Here is a 12,227-nt window from a genome sequence, read left to right as displayed (position 1 = left end):
GATGATTCGAATGAATTAAGTTGTTATACACAAAAAGCGTTATAAGGTAAATTATTCATTGTAAAGGACAGTGTGTCTTCAAAACACAAGCTCTGTGAAACCTTGACTGCCCTCCAGTGGTCAACTTGGAAATAAACAAGGAACTTGAGGCCTTCACACACAAACCCTCAACATCTACCACTAACATAATTTAGGGGGTAGTCAGCCCCTCTTCACAATAATTGAAGCAAGAAACATTAACAAATTAGTTTCTTTGCTATGATATATTATGTACAGACTTTTGCGTAAGTGTGTGTAGCTGCGAAGCTCCTCCCCTCATACACATGTAATATACAGAATGCAGGAAGTATTTTTTACAGGAAGTAAACACAGCACTCTTTGACAGAACTCTATTTATTTGCCTGTTTTGTACAACAAAGGGCAATGTACATGATACAGGACCTTTCAGATCACTTACTGGAGGAGATGAGGACATCCTTTAGTTTATAGTCGTATAGTAGATGCCTGCTACCAAACAACGGTGAGTCTTTAAAAGTGAAAGTTAACTGATTCCTAACAGTGAGGCATTACGAGTGTGACTGAGAAAATGGCCTCCCGACGGTCTCTCCCAGAAGACGATCTCTCCTGTCCTGTGTGCTTAAACATCTTCAGTGATCCTGTCCTCCTATCATGTAGCCACAGCTTCTGTAAAGCCTGTCTACAGGAGTACTGGAGACTGAGAGGATTTCAGGAATGTCCCGTTTGTAGGGAAGTATTTGCAATGGGTAATCCACTCTGTAACCGGGCTCTAAAGAACCTGTGTGAGGCTGTTTTAAAGGAAAGGAGTCAGACCGTTTCAGACGGGTCTGAGGTGCTCTGCAGTCTGCATGGTGAGAAACTCAAGCTCTTCTGTATGGAGGATCAAGAGCCCATTTGTGTGGTTTGTCGTGATTCAAGGAAACATAAAAAGCATGACTGCATCCCCATACAGGAAGCTGTACAGGAACATAAGGTAGGATTATTTGGTAGTTGCAAAAAAATACCTTGCAGTAGTTTGTAGTAGTTGTTTCTATTTGGATTATTTTGTAACATGTAGCACTATTTTGTGGTACTTTACAGTAGTTGGTGCTAAGATACAGCTTGTGAAATCTGTTAGTTTTTTACTCTTAACCAAATGTCTTTCCTACACAGCAATTTCACAGAGTAACACGTTTGTGAATCCCATGTTTAATTTCAGGTGAAACTCAAGACTATATTGAACCCCCTAAAAGATAAACTGAGGCTTCTTAATGAAATCAAACTCACCTGTTCTAAAACAGCAAAACATATCAAGGTATGAAATTTCAGTATTGATGCAACAACATTGTACTAATTTCGGCTAGTTTGTTGTCAACTCAGTTCTAGATCATCATCATACTGTAACAGAAGACTGAGGTGAAGCCATTTTGATTGGATGCCGTCAGCGGTGGGGGGGATACAGTATGTCTTAGATTTTCCTCTCACTGTCTCCAGATCCAAGCCCAGTACACAGAGAGGCAGATTACGGAGCAGTTTAAAAAGATGTACCAGTTTCTGCGAGAGGAAGAGGCCGCCAGGATAGATGCAGTGAGGATGGAAGAGGTTCAGAAGAGTCACGGGATGAAGAACAAGATAATAGAGATGAACAGAAAAATATCATCACTTTCAGACACAATCAAAGCCATCGAACAACAGCTGAGAGTTGAAGACGTCTCATTCTTGCAGGTAAAACAGCTGATTTTATGAGTCGATATTGTATATTGTAGCAATCCTTCCTATATGAGCCACGTTACAATTCCCACCAAGTGGGTTAACCCTATTGGTGCAATGTGTAGAGTTTGCCTTTCATGTCAGAGACCCAGGTTCACTTCTCTGCGCCCCCATTCACTACATTGGTGTCAGAAGTGGGAATGCACAGTCCAGAATGTGTGAGGGGACTAAGTAGTCAATGCATGTTCCTTCCTGTTTGGAGGGGGCAATATAGCAATCCTCACTATATGAGCCAATTTACAATTCCTACCAAGTAGGAATACATAGGTGCCTTTCACACCGGTGACCTGTTTGCTTCCCTGCCCTGCCGTTCTCTACAGTATTATTCACTGTTTATTTTATTGATTACACTGATTTGCATCTCACCTGCTTTCTTGTTCCTCTTCAGAACTACAAGGCCTCTGTGAAAAGGTAAGTAATCTTAATCCTGTATCTCCTCTCTGTGGTTCAGAACCCATCATCAGAGCAGTATTGAACACTAAACGTTCTTCCAGAGCACAGCACCCACTGCCGGATGCAGAGAGGGTTTCCGGAGCACTGATAGAAGTGGCCAAACACCTGGGCAACCTGCAGTTCAGAGTCTGGGTGAAGATGCAAGGGATTGTTCATTACAGTGAGTGTTTTACAGCAACAACAAAAAAGTTTTAGTCTGCGCCTTGTTCTTAGTCCTAGAACAGTATCTGTAAAAGGCCAATTCAGATGACGTCCAGTAGTGTTCTGAATAATAATAAAAACAATATTATTCTTTCTATTGCAATGCTCATATTTAGATGTTAGTATCTCAATTAAACTTGTGGGTAATTTCCAGAGTTAAAATCTCTCATCAGCTCCTGTAATCCTGGACCCCAATACTGCAGGCACACGTCTCATTCTGTCTGAGGACTTGACCAGCTTAAGGGATGCTGATAGAGCACTACAGCTTCCTGACAACCCAGAGAGGATTGATGGATGTGTTCTAGGCTCTGAGGGTTTTAACTCAGGAACACACAGCTGGGATATTGAGAATTTGGATGGTCACTATTGGGCTGTAGGTGTGACCACTATGCATGCCAACAGGCCTAATAATTGTAGCGGTATGCCAAATGAATCCTGGGGTGTTTGGACTACTTGTGATGTATACCTAGAAATGTCCCCACAGCCAAATTGCCATCACCTCACAGTAGATCACTTTCCCCAAAAGATGAGAGTGCATCTGGACTGGGCCAAGGGAAAGCTGTCATTCTTTGACCTTGATAAAAACACACACATACACACAATCACACACACCTTCACAAAGACAGTCTACCCTATATTTCGTCATGATAAAACATTGAGGATCTTACCAGTGAAGACCAGTGTGACAACAGTTAAATAGAGCACAAACTGATGGAATAGTTTAACTGCCACAACACTTTCTTAGCACTCTACTCATAGTCCTTAGTGTTGAAGAGGTGTGCATTGGTCTTTTCTCCACTATCTTTGACACACACTCGGCTCTATAACAATGGATTCTGACCCTGGTCTTATCAACAGGTGAACCAATCAAATTGTTCATGTATCACTCTTTATGTAGCCTAATGTTGATATTTTGTATTGATTGATCCAGTAAAAGCATTTTGATTGGTGTGGATGTTTTTCTATTGTCAGAATGCTGTGTGTATGGTAAATCTGTATTCTTGCTCTGTCTGGTCAGTCACATCTGTGATGTTGACCGTCATTCATTATCAGTAAACTATATTTTACTTCCTTACCAAAAGCATGTCTAACTGCATACAAATGTCAACTAGGTTTTATTAATACAATGTGAAACAAATTGTGTTTCTCTTATTTATCTCATTAAGTTTCACAATTTCCAGTATGTTAGTCTCCAAACATCACATCTAACAGGAGGCACCAACAGCAAGAGAACAGAACTGGTCTCTGTTAAAGTACCTCCATTTTCAGATGTCTGTCCTCTTTCTCACTAACACACTCATGCCATTGGTAAAGGGGGGTGTTGAGCTATGACTCAAACATCCTTGTCTAACCACTGTAGTGGAACATGCACAACATGTTTAGAAACTGTTAGGTCCACTAGTATTACTCTATACCACTCAAACTCAACTCTAAACCTCAACACCAGTTCCACTGGTGAAACTGTGGAACTGGCTTCAAGGTCCAGAGTTGGTAAGAGTTGAATACCCCTGCTCTATACCTTCCTGGCTTTGTGAGAGTCTCTCTTAATCCATTCAAACCTCAGATCTTGAGATGAGGAAAAACTGCTAATGTATGGAAATGAATGGGACTGATTTCATTTATAAGGTAGTTATTGTAAATAGACTTGAGTGTGTAGCCGTAAGTCATTTAAAATAACAAGAATACAGGAAGTTTCAGCTAATCACATTTTTAATAGATTTAGAAACTGACAACTTGTTAATCCTTAGCATAACTACAGCAGGAAAAGAAAATTGAGCAACAATTAACGTAACTTAATACATGACAGTATGAACAGTCCACAACATGGCACAACTTCTAAATACACTGTACTGTAGTATAATTTTAGTACCAAATGCAAACGTCAGAGCTATTAAATTTCTTTCTAATATTTGAATTGCGATTTAGAGGGACACAAACTAAAGGAATTAAGATGCCATAAATTAACCATTCAGTCAAATACAGACTTATATTTTCACATTAACCCTGACAATTAAAACACTGACCTAAAAAGCGTGACCCAGTCTGAGAAACCAACCTAAAGAAAGTTAGTTATAATTCTCAAACTGATCGCAGCCTGACAATCCCCAGAAGTGAAATTAAGAGTAAGTAAAGATCTAACTTAAAACCCAAGGATAGACAGACTGTTCAAAGATGTACTCTGGCTTAGTTTGGCATGGTTGAGTATTAACATGGACAAAACTTGTCAATAACTATATTACATCAAACAGACTGTCCTACTTAAAGGTGCTGTAATTGTTAGGGGCCAAAGAGTTGGCTGGTATAGAGATTTAATTTAGTTAACTAAATTTGACTAATTAAATCGATAAATCTACATTTAAAGTGGTGATCAGTTATCATAATGTAGGCTGATTAAATTCACGCATGGGGACTCGGGAGGGAAAACTCCTCAACTAACAGTCTCAGAAAGGACTGTTTCTTTCCCTATGAATAAGAAATACTAACAATTCTCCTCTGAAGGTGAAACAGACTTGAGAAAATCGGTCCTAAATTTACACTAAATCCTGCATTGATGTCAATAGGAGATTTGTAACACGAACATTTGCATAGTTCTGGTTAAAATACTGCCCTGTATGAATCTATAGAGAGTTCCTACAGTGGTCACTGCCTAAGTGCCAATCCTGTGCAAAATCCAATGAGAAAGACTCCCTAGAACTTCAAAAGCTAAATGTTAAAAGAAAACGTACACAAATATGGGGCACTCATTGGAGCATTGAGATGGTACGTAGATGTAGCATGTTAAGCATAACCTGGATTTATAAACTGGATGATTAACAGAAAATATAAAAATGAAAAAGTATAGCCTCTGCAGTGTTGGTAACCACCACCACACATCCTGAGAAAAACCATCCCAAAAAAAACTGTCCGGTATTAACAGAGCCCAAAGAATTTAAACAGAACTTTGAGCCAGTACAGACCTAGGCCTCAATGGGAGAGGGACGCATATTCTCATAATTTGAACAAGTTCCATCTATCTACCCACCCAATGACCTGGGATTTCAAATGTGTAATTCTGTTATAAGGTAAAAATAACATGTGAACCAAAAGTCCAAAATATATGTTTTGCAGGAGCTTACAAAAGCCTTCCCCATGATATTTGGTTGCTTGCATTTAACCTAGAATACAAGCAGAAAACCCCAACTTGTTTTCACCTTGCAGCACACGGTTTACACATCTAGAAGGCAACCATTCTAAAACGTTCAAACCTTTCCCATTTAATTCAGTCTGAATTCAAAATTACACACCTGTGATAACTTAAAGGTCAAATATGAACATTTTGAATTCCTAAAGAAATCAAAATGTTTCATCTTCCAAGACAGGCTGAGAGTATCCTGTGATTCCAAAGATGTGGCGGGAATGCCGAGGTGGTGATTGACTGTCTGAGCATCCCACGTCACTTAATGTCCTCAACAAGCCTCTCTCTGAACATGGGAATTGAGAGCGAAATGTATGAGTCACTCTTGCTGACACGTTTCCTGTCAAACAGTTTTGTTCCCCCACTGTTCAACCAACCTGTAATCTCCCGAATGACAGCATCCCTGTAAGAGGCTCATTGTGGTCTCTGTCGCTGCTATACTGTGCCTGATCCCCCCCCCCCTCTACAGCACAAGCTGCTCACATCAAGTTAGTCCTGCACATGAGTCTCAGAAAGGAGAAGGAACCAATTCATGAGGCAGCGGCCAGGAGAGGGCGTAGCACTCAGTCATGACTTAACAGGCCCATCCTTGGACTGCTCATAGAACACAACTCCTTTTGAATCTAGACGGAGGGAAGTAGGACACGTCAGATTTGCTTAGCTCAGACATACTATACCAATAAGGCTTTTTGGGTTCTTGAAAATCTCTCCACAATCATACAGCAGGAATTACAAGCTTACCTTGTTTTTGTAAATTCTGAATATATTCAATCTCTGTAAAAATATAAAAACAATGTTTAGTACAGTGTGAGAGATTGATAATACAGTAGTTATACATGCACCATTCTCTTTCTGTTCTAAGGACCAGCCATAGCAGGACAATTTTTTTACTTTGAATGATCAGAGGCAACAGCTACCTACCTTTAGTGTGATAGATAACAGCAGCTTTTAGATCGAACGCTCCCCAAGATCTTGAGTCACAACCCTTGTGGTGGCTGTGCTCCTTCACCAGAGCAGACACAGGATGAGCAGGGGAGGCAAGAGGCAACTCAGCACCAGGGTCCTTAGAAGAGGACACTACGGCACATCTACTCCCAGCCTCACCAATCAGAGTGTCTGTGCCAGAGGCTTGGCCTCCCAGCGCAGCATCAGGGCCAGGAGCCAAGTGAGGGTCTGATTTCCCAACACTGCTATGGACTTGGGACATAGTTTGTTTGTCCTGCTTGTAAGCTCTTGGGAAGAGGGGCTTGTCAGGTCTCAGAGAGGAGGCGGCAGAGACCTGCAGAGGCAAAGCTGTAGGGCCACCTCCCTGAAAGGTGATCTCCACGATCTGGCCTTTCAAGGCTGGCTTCCCCACTGCCGGCCACACCTCGGGCCCTGCACTGGGCTCGTTGATGAACGACAGCCCCCACTGGTTCTGGAAAATGTCCACCAGAGCTTTGGGATTTGTCTTAGAGGCAGGTGAGTCCACTTGGTGGGTGCTGGGGAGGGCTGGTTGCATATTTGAAGTGGCCAGGGGGTAAACAAGGAGACTGGGCTTTCTCAGTTCTCTGGTAGTAACGGAGGAGGTGCCCGACATATTAGTGCCGTTGCTGGACAAGGATGATTCGTTCTCCCACTTGCGGGGAAGGGAGACATGCATTGCTCCAGTGCAAACAGTAGTGGTGAAAAGTGGCACAGGGAGGGGGCAGCTATCCCCCTCTCCAGATAGGAGTCCATTGGTGAAGCTAGGGGAGGTGATGGTTTTGACAGCAGACATGGGGACTTGGGAGAGTCTGGTGGGCACCTGGGACTGGGGAGGGGAGGTGTCACCTGCTTTGTTTAGATTCTCTTTCACTTTACTTGCATAACTGACCTTGGGCACTGTCTTGGCACTACTATTGTCCACAGGAAAGACAGGGGGTGGTTTAAAGAGGGTCCATGAATCCTTTGTGGAGGTAAGCTTAGCTTTGCTTAGTCTGTCTTCCAGCTTTTTAACAGAGCCTGCAACAGCCTTGCCGTCAGAGTTGTTACAGTGTAGTTCACCAACCTGAGCCACAGGTGGGACACTTGTGATGGAAATGGGAGACTGTGAGCCTGCTGCTGTATCAGCAGCCTCTGGAGTGTGAGGCTCCGTGTCATGTTTGTTAGTGACCATAACTGCCTGAAGCGTAGCCTTCTCCTGCCGAGCAGTCACACTCTCCTCTGCCATTGCACTCCGCTGAGCCCAGCGTTTCTTGGGAGTGATGTATCCACTCTCAGAACCACTGCCACCACTGTCTGGTCCAGGCATGCTGGGGTAGCCGTTAGCATACAGGTCAGGTTTGAGGAGCACAACGCCATTTGTTAAAGCAATGGACTCGCTCTTGCCATCATGTGTTTTCAACTCTGAAGGCGTGTCATTTTTGCAATTCATACTGTTCTTAAAATGGTTATTGCTACTGCCTTTTGTGTGAGTGGCGAGGAGCTTCCAGGGAGGTTTGGGTTTCAAGTTGTTTGCTGCTTGAGTAATGAAGGGCATCCACAGGAACAGAAGGGGTGTTCTCTCTCCACTGGGCTTCCATTTATTTTTCCATTACCTGACGACATGACAAGAAAATACACAATAACAATCAAATATACTGTACTTGCATAGAGTAGACCTACATTTGTTAAACCATCTTCACCCAAAAGAATACGCCTGTTTTGTCTATGTCCATAACAATACAGGCTATCCAATGAAGTCGTACGGGTAAACTGATGCCACATTTCCTGCAGACAATTCAAAATCTGATATTGAAAGTGTTAATGAGTATTTTTTAATTTATTTTAAACATGAATACATTTGAAAGAAAGTCAAGCCCGCTCACATGACTTGATACATGTCATTGCCAATACTAGCCAGCAGATCTGATCTTGCTTACAGTGGCACTAGGGTCAGACAGCATTCCTCTGTATATTAGGAAAAGTTACCTCAATCTAAGGATGAAAAATGCTTTGTACTCCAAAGTTCCATTATCCCAACTGCTACACCAAGAAGATTCAACAACAGCTAGTTTAGTAGCAGTCATTCAATCTTCTCGTGGAACAGTTGGGATAATGGGACAATTCTGAGTACAATGCATTTATCATCCCTGGATTGAGGTACATTTTCTGAGCTATATCTTCAGCGGCTCCTTGGGGTCCTAATATACACAGGAATACCCTCCGACCATAGACATAGTACAGCTGTAAGCAAGTGGGTCGGATCTACTGGCTGTGCCAATGATGCCAGAGAAGATCAAGTGACAAGAGCAACAGGCCCCAAAATAACGATAGCTATTAGCTAGCTACGATAGAATTGAAAAACAGCTGATCAAACACATTTACCATTGATGCCAACTCAGACCATAACTCTTACAATTACATAAACGTAGGAAAAAGTTACTGTTTACCGTAGCTAGCTAATGATAATAGCCAATGTTACTTAATTAGCTAATGTTAACGGAACATTCCAGAGAAGCCGGTTCGTGTTGCAATGACGTTAGATAACGCATTATCTACATTAGCAAAAGTGACACTCAGCTGACTAACGTTAGTATCAGGTAATTACATCGGATTTGTTCGCTGGCACATTTCTTAAATCATTTCTGGCTTACAATGCTGCCAACTAACGTCAGCTAGTTAACTACGTTAGCTGTCCGGTTATTAGACCGTGCACAAGGTCAATTTCCAGCGAACTGTCGTTAGCTAGCCAACGTTCACCAATTTAGTTAACCGTACCAATCTAGATAACTAACTAAACACTCACTAACAACGTTCTCTAAAAAAAACTAATTAGCCAACGGACTAGCTCACGTTTTATATAATAGCTAGCTGTGTAGTTAGCTAGCTGCAAGCTGGCTAGTGACGGCTCAAAAGTTTGTTGCTACAGTACTGTAGTAGATTATGGAGGGACATTCGGACCCGTTTTCTCCGTCTGCGCTTCCTCGTACTGGTGCTGTTGATCATTTTCTACCCATGCGTTCGGTGGCCCGGGGTGACTCTCGTCTACATGCTTCAAACATCCCTCAGATAACCATCCATCGGTCCGGTCCTCCATTGAAGTGCAAATTAAATGCAAATCCACGAAGGCTGCTTCCCCTGTTAAACTAGCTAGCTAGCTAGCCAGTAGCATAGCCAAAACATTCCCAATCAACGCCCATGACTTCATTTCTGAGCTACGTTTGGGCGTGTACAAGCGGATCATTTGTATCAAGTCGGTGACCTTTCACTGTGTTGCATTATGGGGTTTAACAATTGTCCGGCTGGCGCATAATTTTTTTTTAAACAAAAATTGTGTTGTAAAAAACATTGAGTTTTGACTGCAAGTTTTTACAGTTTCTCTTTACCAACTTAATTCTACAGCCATTGCCTGCATTGTGGGAGGCTCCATTGCCATTCAATCATTAGGATGTTTTTGTTTGACCCACGCGAACGTGACTGAAACAGGAACCAACTTTGCTGCGATTCATGTATACAGTGGACACGGACAAATGCATGTAATAGTTGATGCTCTCTCAATCACTCATTGATTGTACAATGTACACAAGTGTGACTTCAGTAGGTATAATTTCAGTTTGTGAGTGTGTGATATTGGGGTTGGAACCATTATTGGACATTATAAAGAACAACAAGATATATTATAAATATATCAAATTTCAGCCAGACCGCCCAGCCAATCCGAGCCACCTACACGCCCGAACCCCACCAGTTTAGTCAATAACTGAACTCTCTCACAACACAAGTTCCTTCCCAAGGTATGGGAAACAAAAGTTTAATGAAAACACACAGAAATAGTACACCCTCCATATAATTCATATCATATGACCAATAGTACTGTAGATATATTTTTACTTGTACACAGTATAGCTGGGTCACCCTGCCCTGCCCCTAGTGGTCCATGGCCCTGTAGTGCCCCAACCCAAACACACCCCACTCAGCTTTAGGATCTTGGTGAAACATTCATTATTGGTTTCAGGTGTGTTAGGCCAAGGCCAGAGTGACCACACTGGACAGCAGACCCCCAGGACCAGGACTGAGCAGCCCAGCGGCTAGGGATTGCCTAAATAGGTACACTACTGTTAAAAACTTTGGGGTCACTTAGAAATGTCCTTGTTTATGAAAGAAAATTATTTGTTTGTCCATTAAAATAACATAAATTTGATCAGAAATACAGTTTAGACATTGTTAATGTTGTAATTGGCTATTGTAGCTGAAAACGGCAGATTTTTTATGGAATATCTACATAGGCGTACAGAGGCCCATAATCAGCAACCATCACTCTTGTGTTCCAATCTCACGTTGTGTTAGCTAATCCAAGTTTATCATTTTAAAAGGCTAATTGATCATTAGAAAACCTGTTTGTTAGCACAGCTGACAACTGTGGTGCTGATTAAAGAAGCAATACAACTGGCCTCCTTTAGACTAGTTGAGTAGCTGGAGCATCAGCATTTGTGGGTTCGATTACAGGCTCAAAATGGCCCAAAACAAAGACCTTTCTTCTTCACAGAACAGCACAAACGGGCTCTAAACAGAATAGAAAGAGGAGTGGCCCCGGTGCACAACTGAGCAAGAGGACAAGTACATTAGAGTGTCTAGCTTGAGAAACAGACACCTCACAAGTCCTCAACTGGCAGCGTCATGAAATGGTACCCGCACAACACCAGTCTCAACATCAACAGTGAAGAGGTGACTCCGGGATGCTGGCCTTCTAGGCAGAGTTGCAAAGAAAAAGCCATATCTCAGACTGGCCAATAAAAATAAAAGATTAAGATGGGCAAAAGAACACAGACACTGGACAGAAGAAGATAGGGAAAAACGTGTTATGGACAGACAAATCTAAGTTTGAGGTATTTGGATCACAAAGAACATTCGTGAGAGGCAGAAAAAATTGAAAGATGCTGGAGGAGTGATGAACGCCATCTGTCAACCATGGTGGAGGCAATATTTTTATTTATTTTATTTTTATTTCACCTTTATTTAACCAGGTAGGCAAGTTGAGAACAAGTTCTCATTTACAATTGCGACCTGGCCAAGATAAAGCAAAGCAGTTCGACACATACAATGACACAGAGTTACACATGGAGTAAAACAAACATACAGTCAATAATACAGTATAAACAAGTCTATATACGATGTGAGCAAATGAGGTGAGATAAGGGAGGTAAAGGCAAAAAAAGGCCATGGTGGCAAAGTAAATACAATATAGCAAGTAAAACACTGGAATGGTAGATTTGCAGTGGAAGAATGTGCAAAGTAGATATAAAAATAATGGGGTGCAAAGGAGCAAAATAAATAAAATAGGGAAAGTAGGGAAAGAGGTAGTTGTTTGGGCTAAATTATAGGTGGGCTATGTACAGGTGCAGTAATCTGTGAGCTGCTCTGACAGTTGGTGCTTAAAGCTAGTGAGGGAGATAAGTGTTTCCAGTTTCAGAGATTTTTGTAGTTCGTTCCAGTCATTGGCAGCAGAGAACTGGAAGGAGAGGCGGCCAAAGAAAGAATTGGTTTTGGGGGTGACCAGAGAGATATACCTGCTAGAGCGCGTGCTACAGGTGGGTGATGCTATGGTGACCAGCGAGCTGAGATAAGGGGGGACTTTACCTAGCAGGGTCTTGTAGATGACATGGAGCCAGTGGGTTTGGCGACGAGTATG

The 12,227-nt window shown here is 42.1% G+C and overlaps 2 protein-coding genes across 6 annotated transcripts; one reads left to right on the top strand and one right to left on the bottom strand.

Moving 5' to 3' along the window:
• Positions 1-328: 328 nt before the first annotated feature.
• Positions 329-3,371, top strand: LOC112265658 (E3 ubiquitin-protein ligase TRIM35). Of its 3 annotated transcripts, none has more exons than XM_024443185.2 (6): positions 329-991; positions 1,217-1,312; positions 1,492-1,722; positions 2,156-2,178; positions 2,262-2,380; positions 2,576-3,004. In XM_024443185.2, the coding sequence occupies exons 1-6, from the start codon at positions 587-589 to the stop codon at positions 2,644-2,646; spliced, it is 945 nt and encodes a 314-aa protein (XP_024298953.1). In that variant the 5' UTR covers positions 329-586; the 3' UTR covers positions 2,647-3,004. The 3 variants fall into 3 exon arrangements, with proteins under 3 accessions (XP_024298953.1, XP_024298954.1, XP_024298952.1); XM_024443184.2 differs by having other exon boundaries at positions 330-991; positions 2,595-3,371; XM_024443186.2 differs by lacking the exons at positions 2,156-2,178; positions 2,576-3,004 and having other exon boundaries at positions 2,219-2,353.
• LOC112265657 (nuclear fragile X mental retardation-interacting protein 2) lies at positions 3,305-9,798 on the bottom strand. Of its 3 annotated transcripts, none has more exons than XM_024443181.2 (4): positions 9,392-9,798; positions 6,518-8,154; positions 6,338-6,370; positions 3,305-6,219 (listed from the first exon to the last, which is right to left on the bottom strand). In XM_024443181.2, exons 2-4 carry the CDS (start codon positions 8,094-8,096, stop codon positions 6,164-6,166), a joined length of 1,668 nt encoding a protein of 555 aa, XP_024298949.1. In that variant the 5' UTR covers positions 8,097-8,154; positions 9,392-9,798; the 3' UTR covers positions 3,305-6,163. The 3 variants fall into 3 exon arrangements, with proteins under 3 accessions (XP_024298949.1, XP_024298950.1, XP_024298948.1); XM_024443182.2 differs by having other exon boundaries at positions 9,471-9,798; XM_024443180.2 differs by having other exon boundaries at positions 9,500-9,797.
• Between the last annotated feature and the right edge of the window lie 2,429 nt (positions 9,799-12,227).

Source organism: Oncorhynchus tshawytscha, linkage group LG13 (assembly GCF_018296145.1).
Source record: "Oncorhynchus tshawytscha isolate Ot180627B linkage group LG13, Otsh_v2.0, whole genome shotgun sequence".
In the NCBI taxonomy this organism is placed as follows: Eukaryota; Metazoa; Chordata; class Actinopteri; order Salmoniformes; family Salmonidae; genus Oncorhynchus; species Oncorhynchus tshawytscha.
Note: the sequence above shows the minus strand (reverse complement) of the source record. Positions and strands in the feature narration are given on the sequence as shown.